Consider the following 15787-nt stretch of genomic DNA (forward strand, 5'->3'; position numbering starts at 1 on the left):
TTAATATACTATATTATTGTTTGTAAAAAACCTCTCACTGGTCATCTGTGTACGATACAATTGATGTCAGGGGAACAACAAAGGACAGGATGTGACATTTAGCAAATAAAAGATGAGTTTTATTACATCTGCAGATGCCCGCCTCCTCCTCTTCTGTGAAGTGCGACCTGGCGGCATGGCTTTATTCAAACAGACCCGTTTCATTCAGAGCTCCTCTCACAGGCTCTCATTAATCATCAAACCATTACGATCAGCGCTCTGCGACTGTTCAATGACAATTCTCATCGCTAAACGACAAGAGGGACATTATGCGGAGAACAAATGTTCACATCCCTGGAATATCATCTTGCATTGTTTGGCTCATTAGCATACTGAATTGATTTAAGTGGTCATTTTTCTTGCTCTGGAAGAACCAAACAGTATTAGTATGTGCAGGACAGCGAAACCAGGAAACGTTAGAGCCACTCGCTGGCGTCACTCATCGCATTGCAATTAGTTTTGGTTGTGACATCTTGCATCCGGGGTTAATCTCAAGGGGGGGACCTTGACAGATGAGAGGAGAAAGAGAAGTAGGGTGAAACTCTGCGTTAATCTTCATCTCTCCTCTCTCGCAAAGCATAACCGGTTACTTTGAGGATGAATGGCTGCAGCAAAAGATCCCTAACTTTTTACAGCTCTGTGAGCTCCAGTGAGACTTGTATATTTTGTACGGCAGGCGAATATTAAAACTGAGATGGTGCAGTAGTCGGAGTCCTGTGATTCCCCGCGTGTCTTTCTAGCAGGAGCTCAGTCACTCGGGTGATGATATCAGGATGCACCAGGCAGTCTAACAAGTCATTAGTGGTTATTATTGCATGTCTGGATTCCTCATAATCCTCTAAAGAGTTCTCTGGTGTCTCATCTGCACGATCACATGCCCTACACTGGGTGAAGTCAAGGCCACATTCATGTTTCTCCTGCTGGAGTCTGACAGGAGGTGCAGCCTCGGTCCTCTGCGCTGTCTCCGAGCTGACAGTGCCGCCGTCCTCGAATGTGCCTGCGCCGTTCCTGGAGGATTTGAACTCCAGATCTTTCGGGGTCACCTCTGGTGTTTGTGGCGAGTCCTCTTGCTGACAGCGCACAGAGATGAGATGTGGCCCGAAGGGAACGCTAAAGGGCGCAGGATCCCTCATCGAATCACCCGCCTTCCTAATTTGTCCTCTGTGGTCCCGTTTAGCCGGACAGGTGTCCCCCGGGGCCCCGGTCGGTTTGCTGCGTCTGACGGCCTTCTGTCTTTGAGCGCAAGCCTGAACGGCCAGGTTCACGTACTGCATGTTCTCATTATGGGATGCTACTCCTTCCTGTAGTAGAAACATAACACAGATCAAATGTGACACAGAGTATGAGCTGCCACCTTTCACTTGATGTGCTGCTGTGCTACCGTTACATCCAAATGTCAAACTTACATTTGATTTGGAGGTTTGAATCTAACGTTAGGCTTTTTATGTTGTTAACATTTCTACTTGGTTTTCTATCTTAGATGTATCAAGAACCTGAAGATGAGAGGAAAGGTGCACAAACATCTATCACGCTGAATGTCCAAAAAAGACCTGCAACATGTTTGTTTTCCTCACATCTCCGGCATCTCACGTCTGATTCATCTGGATGCATCACATGGAAAACTACAGTGGCCCAGATGGGTAGAAGGCAAAAGCCAAAAGGTATACAAAAGCATTAAAGTTGTGGATTTTGCATCTGTGTTGATGTGTTTTAAAATGTATAGCATATTATCTATTCACCACATATATAGTAATATGATATAAAGCAATACCAATATATCTGACTCATTCCCCCACAGATTCACCCCATAATCAGATAAGTAAATGGGGTCAAAGTAACAGGTACACTACACACAGTTTTCTGTTTGTATCAGAGTAAGAAGCACATAAATATTCTACACACACGGGCATTGGAGCTCACTTACTGGTTTATCACTAGCAACATTTTTTTCTCACTGTAGCAGCTGGTTACTAAAATTTTTGGGCAAGCTTTTATTAATGTCTGTATTAATTATGTCTTGAATATTTATTATTTTGAAAAGACTTTATCTATTAAGTTTGTATTCATTTTCTAAATGTATGAGTTTTCTCTAACTTTGATTAAAGCAGAAGTAAGCGATCCGGTGGTTTTGGCTAACTTCCTGTCAGCCGATGGAGTTAGCAGCCCCCACCCTCGTCCCTACGTCACCACATTCACGCGCATCCCTTGGCTCCACACACAGAGAGGACCGCCCCTTTATGCCGTTCTCTCTCCTCATTGGATAAAGGTTGTAGGATACAAGGAAAGTTTTCTCCTCGGCTTACAGCAGAGCAGAGTGACTGACAGACCCGTGTTTCAGACCAAACACTCTATATAAGTGATTCCCGTCGGAAGATATAACTATTTAAGACTTATATTAACACAAACATTCCGCTTACTTCTGCTTTAATATAATATTCAGATGTATCCTGCCTGATTTAAAGCTCCAGTATAAGCGCAACATATGTTGGATGTTAGTTTGGCAAAAAAAAAAAAACTGCTTGTAAAATGAGTGTTTAAAGTTCAAGCCCACTCTTTCTCTCTTTACAGTTACAGGAAGCTACCCTGGAGCTGTAGTCTCTCTCCCTAACATCTGTGATGTCTATACAGCAGCACATACTGTGACTACACAGTAAATGACCTCCTGCAGGTGGGATAAATATATCTCAGAGTGGTGGAGGCTGCCCGGCTGTGCTGACTGATATACAGGAAGGTGTGGGAGGTACAGTGCAGTGGTTGGTAATCTGTCACAGGCAGGTCACACATCATCTGTTAAACTGTATTTCACAGCAGTGATGCACAATGAAGGGCCACTTATACCTGATTAAACAAGGTATAAGGAGAAAGTTTGGGGGTTTATTGAGCTGGTGAGCCCCTGGCATGTTGTATCATGTTAAATCACTAATTCACTACTCTTTATATAAGATCCATGTAATTAGCCCATTTTGAAGGTTGAGTTATTGATAACCTGCATGAAAGGACTCTCAATGTTTGAATAATGTAAAATGTTCAAGTGGATTAAAGGAACTCTGTGTAAGATTTGCTATTGCAACAATGCAAGTAATTCTCTGCTTTAAATTTCTATCTCTTTCTTTCCACTGATGAAGTTAGCATGCTGACTGGCTACAGTAGCATCGGGCTGGTTGGCCAGAGTCATTTATTATCAGGGTACGAGCTAGTCAGGCGGATGCTACAGTCAGGGCAGCTACAGCAAAGTAACTTTTGCTCATGGGGCCAATCATAACCTATTGTACTGTAAATGTGATGAGGGCTGAAGCTGTTAGCACGACTGGTAAGTAAGCAGCTGAGAAGCTAATGTTGGCTATGTCCTTTAATGAGGATACTGATTTTTTTTTTTTTTTTTTGCAGTATTTCAAAGTGAAGCACGTGATAAAGGTTTTCACACAAGCTAAACATAAACCTGATTTGGTACGTTTTGTTTTTAACCAGTGATAAAATTTGGTCAAACATTCATTTGAACCACAATTTTGAACTATTATTATTATTATTATGAATAGGAGTTTGCGTCATCGTGATGTCAGTTTAACACTGATACTATTCTCAGGCCTGATACAGACCACTGCTGGATTGTGCAATGACCAGATAAGGAAAAAAAAAGTGTTGGAGTTGGAAATGGTGAAACTGCTAATCTTTAACAAAAGCGTGAGACTCTGTTTGTTTTCACTTCTTAGCAACACCAGTACAAGGCAAGAAGCAGTAATTAGGGAGGATATTGATTGGAGGAAGTATTTATTCGCTACCTCAGTGGGATTGAGCCAGTCGTCAGTGTTGTCGTCACTTGGGGCACTTTTAATAGCGCTCACAACAGCCTTGGTCACAGCTTCGCTAACTCTTGCCACATCATCCGCTTCCTGTGCAGGAACAGAGAAGCCAAGCAACACACAAGTATGAGCACCGCATATCAAGATAATTACACAGAATCACAAAGACGTGGTCTCGGAAGATGCTGCAGGCAGTTTGTTGTGTCTGTGACCTTGCAGGAAAAAGCTGGAGAGGGACCCGCTGGTTGAATAAACATTTGTCTGGCAGCGGGGAGCCCTTTTCATGCGGCACACACGCTCCTTGCTGTCCACATACACTCATCATAATGACAGGGAATCTTTTACTGCCAGACCTGTTCATTACTCAAAGCCGAGAGGGGCCTTCATCTGAGTGCAGGGGCTCTTTGGGGTGAGAACGAGGGGAGACAACGTGCCTCAAATTTATTTCAGATCCAAAAGTCATTGAGCGTCTTTTTTATTTTTTATTATTTTATGGTTTGCAGTTGAAAAGTTCAGGATGAGGGAAGAGATGAAATTGGGCTACTTACCAGCTCGATCCAAGAGTTGATGCTGACAGTGATGGGATCCACTGACTCCACATAATGCCACCAGTGTCTGGGAACATAAAGGACCTGAACACAGAAGATAAAACATCATTAGAAGCTCAAATGGATAAACACTTTGGAGACATCACCCACCCACTCCCTTTTGTTTTTTGTCTTGTGATAAATATTACGTCAATACATAACTATACTTATCAGCCACTAGATGGCAGCATGCACCTCTTCCCACCCTGACTGTCAGCGGTTCACTCACTCAAGTGACTCTATTAAAATGGGCCAGCCTTATTGATTCCCTGCCTCCTCAGCAGTCCTGATTCATCCAGGGCCTGTGGTCTGACAAGACAAGAGGGATGATCTGTCCTTTCATTTGATTTGCAGAGGTGGAGCCATCTTGCAGGAGATTGCTGTAGATGCCATAACTATCCACTCTGTGTCAACAGCTGTATTTTCATGTTGACAAAAATCTAAGCACAAAAGTCCACTTGTAGCTCCTTCAACTGTTTAAAAATGCAAGATCGGGCCGTACCATTGACCGGAGGAGTTCACCATCATTGATCTGTGGGCCATGGCCATCCCCAGAAGGATCGTCGTGTCATTGTATAACTATAGGACCAATTTGAGGTCATGTGATAACATCTGAGCCTGATTCATTTGCCAAGACTGCGAGGTGAGTGTCGATAGCTGTGCAAGCCAGGAAACTGACCTTTCTTCCTTCCTTCCTTCCTCATGATTAGATGGTATCACCATATACAGGCCAAAGATGAAGCCCAGAGGTTAAGGAATAAGCATTCGGGCTCAACTGAACTTAAGTCTGAAGCAAAATCTCTAAAGCAAAAAAGTCGAAACTGGTAATAAGTAGAGTTATGGCATTTTACTTTGTCTTTGCATGAAACAGAATATGCATAACTAGCCTGTGATGTCATCAATGGTGACCCTGGTCTACACACTGCTCCACCATCAACTTCCACAGTTACTTGATAGCCGATAGGAAGATATTTGATATATTGCAGGAGCTCCAGCACGAGCAGACAGTGAAAACAGACAGATGGCTAATTACTCTGACACCATTGTGGAGCTTGAAAGACAATGCAGCCGGAATCTGAAACAAGGCAAAGTAGAGGAAATACTCCCAGGACTTCTACAGTGACTCAGAGATGAAGATAAAAAAACTATTTCAAACGTGGTGTCTGAAAATTAGGGCAGCTTCAGACTCTGAACTCCCCCACTTATAAAAGCAAAGCAGAATATAGGAGCCTGACTGATTTGCTGGATGATTTACAGGCCCTGACGTGATCCTGTAACGTCTCTGCTGGACAAGCCATCAAGAGTGATGACGAAGCTGACTTTAATGTAGCTTAACCTTCCACTTTCTTTGATATAAAAACTCCATTCTGCTGAAGGTGAAACCCTATAACTGAGCCGGCTGGGATTTAATTGGAACACAAGTCACGACCGTTGCCTTGCTTCACACTTTTATGGAGGACACCACGACAAATAAATCTCAGTGTTGAGTCTACTTTTACATGTTCGGAGCTTAAGGACCCATAAAGCTGTATTTTACGGTTATTGCTTCTGTGTCATGAGCAGTTCATCATATAAATGTAGAGCTACAGTATTGCATAACACCAGACCTCAGTAAATCACTCTTGGTAGATTTCCAATGCCTGAAAGAAAAACATTCATTAAAGAAGATGTGTTAAATGTAATTTTGTTCAATATTTGATACAAAATGAAAACATGTTTTGTCTTAGAGGTGTAACCCCACTGGTGACATGACCCACGGCTCACAGTTCAATACAGCTGCAAAATGTTTGACTGAAGATAAACAGTGGAAGACTTGCTTTTCATTCAGGAGGTGCATAAAACTATATTTACATTTACTCACACACTAAAATATATTTTTTAGTGTACAAAATGCCAGAAAATCTTAACTATGTGAATTTATGTTTATGTTAGGCAATATCTTATAAGACTTTAGGAAAACTTTCATTTGACATTTTCACTTAGACAAAATTGATGTAAACATTCATCATCACTGTGTGAATGTAAACATAGATAAATACTAATAGTTTCTTATTAATTAAAAAGGTGTAATGCCTAGGTGAGTGATTTATTCACCATGTCTAAACAATAAGACTGGAATAAATATCTGAATTTTATTTTAATGACATTGCTCTTATTTGTCATCAAATGGAAATTACCATCTTGAAGAAAGCGGATTTTTATATTTCCATGTTGATTCAAAGAAATCACCATGTCTATAACATCAGTAAGAGATTAGTCTTAATTTAATTGCATCCCCTGACATTCAGCATAAATTAAAACATGTTCCCCTTTTGCCAAATTTAACCAAATTTAGCCAATAATATGGTTTTTGTGATGCTTTTTGTTGAAAAATCCTATGTGCAGATTTCCCACCTGTCCTGGCTGCAGAGTGACAGTGTGGACTTTGGCTCTCTGGAAGTCAGGAAACCTCCTCAGGTCTGGATGGAGCACATCCACCTGGCTGAAGACACTGGACTCCTCGTACGGGATCCTGGTCGGGTAGAGTTTCGACGTGTCCTCTGGGGGAAAGAGGTGCCAGCGTTTCCTACAAAGAAGAATAATTGACAGGACTTCAGACTAAAGAGCAGGCAAAGGCGGGTGTTTAGTAATCAATTCAACTGTTTGGTCAGACACTGAGGTGAACAAGTCAGCCATAAATTTAGGATGAATGGGTTGTGCCAAGAATACAGCTTTCCAATTCTGCAAACAAAACTTGTATTGCACTCTGATGGAGCCTGGTAAATACTGGACAGTATATAAACAGCTTCAGCTGTGATGGGCTCAAATGATACATCACAAAATATAGGAATCATAGAGAGAGGAAGCAATGTTGTTATTATGAATAACTCGAATGCATTAAAGGCATCATATATTCGTTTATAACTGTCTACTACAGTGGACGATCAATAACAACAAGAATAAAATTGTTTCGTTTTTTTCTTGGCACAGTCCAAGAGGCATTTTTAATCAATTTCAAGATGTATTATGTCATTCTGTGAGATCATAAAAACTGCCATGGCCAATGAAAATTAATCAGTGTAAGAGAATCCAGTTCTCTCTGACCTGACAGTCACGTCACACTGAGTCTGAATAGTTTGGTTGTTTTATAAAAACAAAACTGCCATAGTTGTTATTGTTTTTCCTGCAAATGTCATGGAATCAATCAGCACTGTTGTGTTTTCATGGATCAGGAGTGTCACAGAACTGCTCGAGCTAAATTTCATTCCCCTCTGAGATCAATACCGAATAAAAGAATCTGAGACCCAATTACAAGGGGTGAGATAAAACTGTTGCTCCCTGGAAGAACGGTGCAGTGAGATAAGATACACAAAGACCTTTCCTCTTTTTGTTTATTGACTCACACTGCCCCATATACCATCTCTCCCTCTATCTCCATTTCCCTACTGCTGTGGTGAGCTCGGCGACAAATGAAGTCTCTTCCAGGGGGCAGAGGACAGATCACACTCTGTGTCAGCAGTTACACTACCCTACATACTTTAGTGTTACTGAACAGCTAGGTGGTTAACAGGCATAAAACACCTCCACCGCTGTGGTTGTATGGAGTCCTGAACCCTCTTTTGGCTCAGTTACAACTCCTCTCTTGTTAGATGCAGAGAGTTTTTATCACAGGTATGAGAGCCGTGTTAGTTTGTGGTCTCTGCCTCTCAGTGGGGAGACACCCAACAGCCACAGAGTGAGGTGTTGATAGACGGACTCAACAAGACCTCTGAATGTTTCCCGTCTTATCAGGAACCAATATATTAGCAGCAGATCCTTTCAATTCTGGGAATACCAGCGCCGTTAAAGGGATAGTTCAACATTTTGGCAAATTGGCCAATTGCCATAACCCCTATAGTTTTAGCACTAGGTTCGTTACCTTTAATTGTCGGTGCAAGCTATTTTTAGAATGGCGGAGAAGAGTGGAGAGCTGCTCAGAGCTAAGCTACAGAGGCTATTGGGATTTCTTCACAAACCTACTCCTAAAACTATAGAGATTAGGGCAATGGGCCAATTTACCAAAATGTTGAACTATCCCTTTAAGGGTTGCACCTTGGTCTGCAATGATGTCTAAGTATGTGGTACATTTAAAAGTAACATCCACATGAATAATGAGACTCACATCCTGCCTCTGCTGACTGGCTGACCGTCTTCCCAGAGTGCATCTCTTCCCTGGTTAAAGAGATTACATCATCTCGCTGTCCATCAGACCAGGGCAGGCCACCTTATTGCATTGCTCCATGGTCTGGGTGTGATCCTAACATTATATGTTGTAGAAAATACAACTACAACTACAAATTATTTATAATCTGGCAACTTTGGGACATTAAAAACAGCTAATTCTTTCTCACCGTCCTTGCACCTGCAGTACCAGGTTACAGCCATAAGCGTCCAGGTGGCACGGTGTGTTGGCGCCCTCTGTGCCGATCCATAATGTGCTCTCTCTCCCATTACGTCCCTCAAAACCAAAGTCGGACCACTTTACATCCTGCAACGCACACACCACATTGAAACGACAGTCGTCAATCTAAAGTAATGAGAAAACATCAACAACTGATTTTTATATTACATGACACGTTTTTTGTTTTTGTTTATGACAAAGACATCACACGGGGTCATGACTCAAATTTTCACAATTGTCACAACACATGAGCTCCCAGATGTAACCCCACCTCATCAGCTGTTTTGACAAGACCTATTAAAGGTGACTAATGGAGGTCTATGTGCAGAGAATCCAACGTGCAATATTTGTCATCTTTAAAAAAAAAAAGAAAGAAAAAAAAACTAACCTGTCAATCAAGTCCTGTCAAAGCACAAAGGTCCAGCAATCACACCAATATCCCAAATAATGAAGTCATTACCATGAATGCAGACAGCTGTAAATGACAGCTTGGTCAATCTAGCCTTCAGGCAGCTTTTTCCCCGCCACCATTTATCCTGTAAAAGGTCCACGTCTGGCTGTCTCAAAGGCATGAATGTCAGCAGGTAATAATTGCAGGTGGATGCCCAATAAAAATTTATCACTGAGATAAAATGAAGCGAATGTGTGGCAGTAGCTCGAGAACGGATGGCACTTTTATGCCTTTACTTACGGGAGGACAAGAATAGCAGCTAATAATAAAGTCGTTGGAGGGAAAGCTTAACATTTTAATTGAAAATGTCAAAACAACACTGAATATTCTGAGAGAAAAAAAAAGACACTATTTTGGCCCCTTCATTTTTTTTCCACTTAATTTTTTATGTGTTGATAAGTGGAAGCTGTTGCAACTAGATTAGAAGGGAATAATGTGACTAATATTTTCTTAAATTAAGGTTGAACAACTTTTAATTGCGTTTATTTGTCATCTTAAATAAAATTTGGTATTCAAGTCATGAATAACCAGCTCCACCAAGGACACTAATGTGTTTATTCATTCTGAGAACACAAACAATTAAAATGTTGACACACATGGACATATTTATGTAATTAAAGCAATGATTAAAAAAAGGAGTTTATGGTGACCCTGAATTCTCTTTCATTTGTTTCAATTTGTCAGAATATCTGAATCTAGTCAGATGAAGTCATTCCTTATTTAAAATGTAGAGCTATTATTAAAAATTGAATGATCTAAGCATGACTGTCATGCTTGAAAGGCTTTCAAAGAGCGCAGCCCTACACCAAGGCCAATGTCAAACATTACGCACCTTATTTCAGACAGAATTCAAATTCAATTCAAATTCGGGCTTAATGACCCAACTCTGCTCCAAAATTTAATGAGTTCTTCCCCGGCCCATGCCCCGTCCCTACACCAACGTGCACAGCCACCAGTCCCTGTGTACTTTTTTTTGTTCTGCTGCCTTCTTCATTGTTATTCATGCTCTCTTTATTCAGGTTGAGGGGAATCTTAATGCTATTTTAGATAAGGGTGTGCTTCCAATAAAGGCCCTTTCCTAGTACATCAACACAATACCCTCATACACAAAGCAAGTTTAAAAAAAGAAATGGTTGACATAGTTTGACTTGGACTGACTTAACAAGCCCTCACAGGCAACACCGCTGGGATGAATTTATCCTTTCCTAACACCAGAGACCCTGTTGTCATAAAGAATGTGCTACTGTAAGTTGACCACATGCCAGAGACAGGCCTAAATTGTCAGAACTCAAAAAACCTAGAGCTTTCAAAGAATGTGTAATAGGCAGCTTGAAGTCCAAGTACAGCACAGACCAAAACACACAAGGAGTAGCTCCACTAAAGTCAAAGTGCCTCACAGATGTCCTGTAAAAGGTTGTATGTGTGCAGCAATCTGATTACCTCAAACATGGAAGGCTGATCTTGAAACACCTTGGCGATGTATTTATAGTCTGCGTAAGCCCAATACTCTGAGGAGGAGAATTCAGAGAAAGGCCCAACATCTGTCCCAGACTGGCCCCGGGTCCAGCTGAGGAAGTGTGCCAGGTTGGCCTCCACATAGGAACACTGGGTTTCAAACAGAGGTGCTATAGCAACGGGAGAAAAGAGGAAGAAAGAATAATCACTGGGAAATCATAATAAACTTTCAGTACAATAAGCTTTATCTACACTAAAATAAACACAATTTATTTACCAGAATCACTTCATCATGCGTCGTCACAGAGGCATGAAATTTTGTTTTACTCACTTTTATGAGAAAAATAAATCACAGCTGCAGTGATTTATTTTTTGCTTTTGTTTTAGTAAACAATGTGTGTTGATGGCTGAGTGATGACACTTATAATGAGCGATGCCTGCCTGTCAGCCTGTCAGCTGTTGCAGCCGAAAAAGATGATTTAGAAATCTAATTAGCTAGCTTTTATTAGAGGACACGCTCACTGTTATTTATCACAGGGGGACTCATTATTGTGGCTGTTTTGGAGTCACACTGAGGGCAAAACACACCAGATGCTCAAAGCAAGGCAAAAAAATCCTAATTGCTTTGTATTTTGCTCATGTGACATTTCAAATCTGAACATTAAAAACAGACTTTGAAAAGGTTCTGCGAACTACACTCTATTCTGTAAATCATCTCCTGTCAGAGTGTGAACCACACAAGCCTGAAGACAATTATTATGGGTGAAACTACAGAGTTAAGTATTTTGTGGTGCCCTTGAGCAAGGGCTTAACCACTAACTGCTCTATCTGGGCTGCTCAGTGGCAGCAGGTCAGACTGTGGTGGTTGTACTGGGCAGCTTCCAGGTGTGAATGTGTATAATTACATGGTGATCAGGCTGTAAAAGAGTTTGGCTCTCTGAGAAACTGAAAGTGGGGAGGACAGTTTGGTTAAAGAAAACCACTGATGCACTAAATTTGTCTTTAAAACACATGTTTTCAATTATAGCTTCCAAAATTGTTGGGACACTAGTAAACAGTGACTAGAATTACCACCTCACAGTTGTATGTCTCTGCAAAGCAGTCGGGCTGCAGGAAATACAGTCAATAGAGTCAATTGCCTCTTCTGTTCCTGAGTTATAGTGTTCAATGGCCAGCAGTGTTTTTACAAAAACATCATGACATAGTGAAGTTGACCCTTTACTACATATGTTATCCAATCAGACATTTGTGTTAAATTGTTTCATAATTGGCGGATGAATTCATGACTTTGGGCCAAAAACATGTTTGCGAACCAAATTCTAATCAGATAATCAGTGAGTCCAAGTAAACATTTGTGCCAAATCTGCAGAAATTAATTCCAGATGTCCTTGAGATATTGTGGTCATGAGATAGAGATGGTCTGACCGTCAGATATCCCAAAAATAATATGAAGGCTTTTATGCATCCTATGACTTTGCATTCTTTCAGTGTTTTCTCGTATATAGTGTGATCATTTTCTTCTACCTATCTATCTATCTTACACCTAGCAATACCAAATCAATTTGAGCATGATTAATTACACAGGAAATCACTTCAACCCACATCTGTCGAGATCAATTTTCGGTACAGCTTACTGTTTGCCCCTTCTTTTCTCCCGAGTCTGAACCGGATCTGTTTGTCGCCGAGACAGGCAGACAGGTGTTCTGCAGTCCAGTTGAGAACAGGCCAGTCACAGGTCATGTTCATGAAGACCACTGGCTGCTGCAGGTGATCCAGAATCCTCTGGGTCTCCTCTGCACTGAAGGGTTTAATGGGGTTGGCAGCCATGGCACCTAGGATAGGACACAGAGGATGCAGAAATTGGCTGATAAATAAATGGAATTTAATTTGTGATGTTATATTATCATCCCCATTCAGATGAGCACAAATGGATAACTCAATGGATTCAGGTGACAAACAAAACTACTGAATAATAAAAAAGAGTTCCTCCCTCTCATCTTAAAAGTTTGTTTTTATTTGTGTTTCCAGTAGCCTATGTCCCAAGCATGTTTTTATCCCAGTCATTTCCTCACTCAAAATTCACATGCTCATTCACATCCTGTCACGTCAATGGGTCTTTATCACACTTAAACAGATGTGTCATTTATGCACGTCCCAAAACACAGCAGGATAGCATTATGTATCGCCTTCAACTGCATTTGGATTAAGCTAAATAGCTATGAAAACGACACTTTAGCTGATCAAAAAACAGATTTAAGAATATCATTGTTAGTTGCTAAGTTTGCTTTCTTTAACACACTCGCATAACTTAGCTGGTATTTTAGTAACGTTAGCTCTTAGCTCGTCCTTAAAAAGCAACATGTAGCTGTAACTTTTCTCACCTAGCTCGTTAGCACTACATTATAAAGCAATGATGATGTAATTACACACTGAGATAAAGTGGCTGACTATAGGGAAGGGGGCAGCTTGGTTTCATCGTTTTGAGTGAGCAGCTAACTTACACTTATCACACATCCCCGACAAAAAACAGTTAACTCCGTTCAAAACAGTGAGACGATGCTATCAGCTAGCCATTGTTTGTGAAGAGATATCCCAAGAAAGCTAACACGGCTTCGCGGAAATAGAAGGGTGAAAAAAATACACAGGGGACTCACCTTGCTCTACACGTGTAGCTGGGGGTACAGACGGAAGTAAACAAAGCTCACATGACCGCGGTGTACGGTTTCTGTTTACATCTGGAGCGCTTTCACTGTGAAGCTGCTCCATTTGGGCTCCGCGACCGCTGCAGCAGCCTCACTCAAGCGAATGCTCCAGACGAGCCAAGATGGCGGCCCCAGTGGCGACAGTTTCAACGTTCCGAACAGTTTCCGTTTGGACATGCGCAGTAAAGTTAAAATGACAGAAAGGGGGGAGCTAACGGCTGTTTTTGTTTTGTGTGGTGCTTGGTTGGTTGACTGACTTGAAGCCCCCGGCGAAGAGAAGAGGCGTCCGTTTCCCATTCGCACACATTTAACGTTAAAATTGTTTTGTTTTTGTTTTAAAAACCGAACGGACAAGAAAAGCAGCGACTATGGGTGCCGGTTCGAGCACCACCGAGGCGGCGGAACGGGAGCCTCTTCTCGCCCCTTCCCTTCATCCCGAAGCAAACATTCAGCCAGTAAACAGCAGAGTGTATGGAAGAAGATGGCTGGTGCTGACACTGTTCTCCCTGCTGGCCTTGATGCAGGGGATGGTGTGGAACTTCTGGGGTCCCATCCAGAACTCGGCCGTTCACGCGTTCGGATTCGCCAAGTCTGACATCGCGGTGCTGGTGCTGTGGGGCCCGGTGGGTTTCGTCCCATGGCTGCTGTTCATGTGGTTGATGGATAAAAAAGGTGAGCTGAGCTGAGTTGAGCTGTAATCTGACTGTGACTGGTACACTGTGTCCTATCTTTCACATGGTTGCTTTTCCTGACCTACTGTCGTTTTTGACCCCCTGCCCCTCTGATTATCACCCTCATGTCTTTAGATAACACATGACATGTTGATCTTTTTGTTTTATCACTGAGTGAGAAGACTGATGCAGTTAGGCTACATGTTATGAGTCCTACTACAACTACACTGAACAGGCTTCTCTGGATGTTATCCAGTATTGTGGTATCCCTCTGTGTGGAAAAACTCCAAGGCACTCTCTCTATTGTTATTTTATCTGGCATTGTCACAATGACATATTAAAGTTATTTTTAATATGTCATTGTGACAATGCCAGATAAATAAAGGCATTTTATTGATTTACAGAGAGTGCCTTGGAGTTTTTCTCTGTTTTTATTCCTCCTACAGTATAAAGAGCACCTCTAACTGATAAATGAGTCCAGGAAGTGCTCCACGTTTCAACATTTTCTCACCCCTCTATGTATTATGGTTAATATTATCCTAAATGTTGACACCATTGCATTAAGATATGGCCACTTCAATTCAAATATTTGCTATTGTAGATATCAAGTCTGTCAGTGTACATGTCAATATCTGATAAACTAATCAACCCTTTTTAAATTAACTAAAGTTACAGTTCATCCTCAACTACTATCCTGTTTGTTTGCTGATATTAAGTAGTTAGGCTATTTGGTATTTCCGCAAATAATTTGTCTGACATTGATATGTTTTAGTCTGGAAATATATCTTAAATAGGATTGCACAAATTATAGAATAAGTATTTTAAGTCTGCTACAGTAAGTGTTAGCCTACTTATATTACTTTTAGTACATTACAAGAGTTGTTGATAGATTCTGTGAATTAATCTCTTGATTCACGTAGTGCACATGCAGGTGTATTGGCGTATCGCTTTATTGCATTATAAGGGACGGTTGACAATTGGATCAGTCCACTGCATCGTGTAAAATGTTTGCAGAAAAACAGGTGACAGGCCTTAAATGTTATTTAATCATTATCAGTCTGTGTAGAGGGGTTTTCCTGTGTTCAGTGTTCCATGTAGATGAGTTAAACCCACTTGAGAGCTAAAAAAAAGTGCTGATGTGGGATGAGCAACTTCTGAAGAGCTTTTAAGACTCAAATTTACAAGACAAGAGAATATTTTTTAAAGTGCCTTTGAGTAGAGGCAAAAAAAACCCTGAAAAAGCCGTCCTGACCTCAGCCACTGAGTCAGACGCTTTTCACTGAACCAGTTCCTCCACATCACCTGACCGACACGTCGTAGTTACTGCCCCACTGTCTGAACTGTCAGGTGACAAAAACAGAAGAAGAAAGAAATTACATAACTCATCTTGTGATTCTGATTCAGCAGCAATTAAATGTCAGGGGGGTGTTTTGTTTGTTTTAGTTTAAACACAGGTTGGCGCATCATACCTGCTGCTCAGTAAGTGATAGGAAGTGACAAGACTGTATGAAGTGAAATAATCCAGCGGTAGATTCCCCAACAGACCCGTAAAGTTATTGCTCATCTTAAGACCTGGCCTGCAGCTATGCCTGCCTCTGAGTCATATATTGAATTAGGGCAGTGCATTCTCAGCTCTCGCAAATTGTGTTAAGCCATGGTGTG

The 15787-nt window shown here is 41.3% G+C and overlaps 2 protein-coding genes across 2 annotated transcripts in view; one reads left to right on the forward strand and one right to left on the reverse strand.

Annotated features, from left to right (window-relative positions):
* Positions 1-105: 105 nt before the first annotated feature.
* Positions 106-13433, reverse strand: hspbap1 (hspb associated protein 1). Its single transcript, XM_083997336.1, has 8 exons — positions 13407-13433; positions 12387-12584; positions 10738-10922; positions 8797-8933; positions 6821-6992; positions 4388-4471; positions 3819-3929; positions 106-1340 (listed from the first exon to the last, which is right to left on the reverse strand). The coding sequence occupies exons 2-8, from the start codon at positions 12577-12579 to the stop codon at positions 723-725; spliced, it is 1500 nt and encodes a 499-aa protein (XP_083853462.1). The 5' UTR covers positions 12580-12584; positions 13407-13433; the 3' UTR covers positions 106-722.
* Positions 13434-13683: 250 nt separating this feature from the next.
* The window catches only part of slc49a4 (solute carrier family 49 member 4), a 51859-nt gene continuing 49755 nt past the window's right edge, over positions 13684-15787 (forward strand). The window contains exon 1 of the mRNA XM_083996673.1: positions 13684-14126. Coding sequence (XP_083852799.1) covers positions 13823-14126 — 304 coding nt within the window. The 5' untranslated portion in view covers positions 13684-13822. The remainder of the gene's footprint in view (positions 14127-15787) is intronic.

The sequence above is a fragment of the Trachurus trachurus genome (assembly GCF_905171665.1).
Source record: "Trachurus trachurus genome assembly, chromosome: 21".
Classification (NCBI taxonomy): domain Eukaryota; kingdom Metazoa; phylum Chordata; class Actinopteri; order Carangiformes; family Carangidae; genus Trachurus; species Trachurus trachurus.

What these genes read in the sequence shown, in the direction of transcription:
- hspbap1 (XM_083997336.1), bottom strand. Translation starts at nt 12,579, where the DNA reads ATGGCTGCCAACCCCATTAAACCCTTCAGTGCAGAGGAGACCCAGAGG. An exon ending in GTACTGCAGGTGCAAGGACG is followed by an intron (nt 6,993 to 8,796) that starts GTGAGAAAGAAT and finishes TCTTCTTTGTAG; the next exon opens with GAAACGCTGGCACCTCTTTC. An exon ending in TCAACTCTTGGATCGAGCTG is followed by an intron (nt 3,930 to 4,387) that starts GTAAGTAGCCCA and finishes GTTCCTGCACAG; the next exon opens with GAAGCGGATGATGTGGCAAG.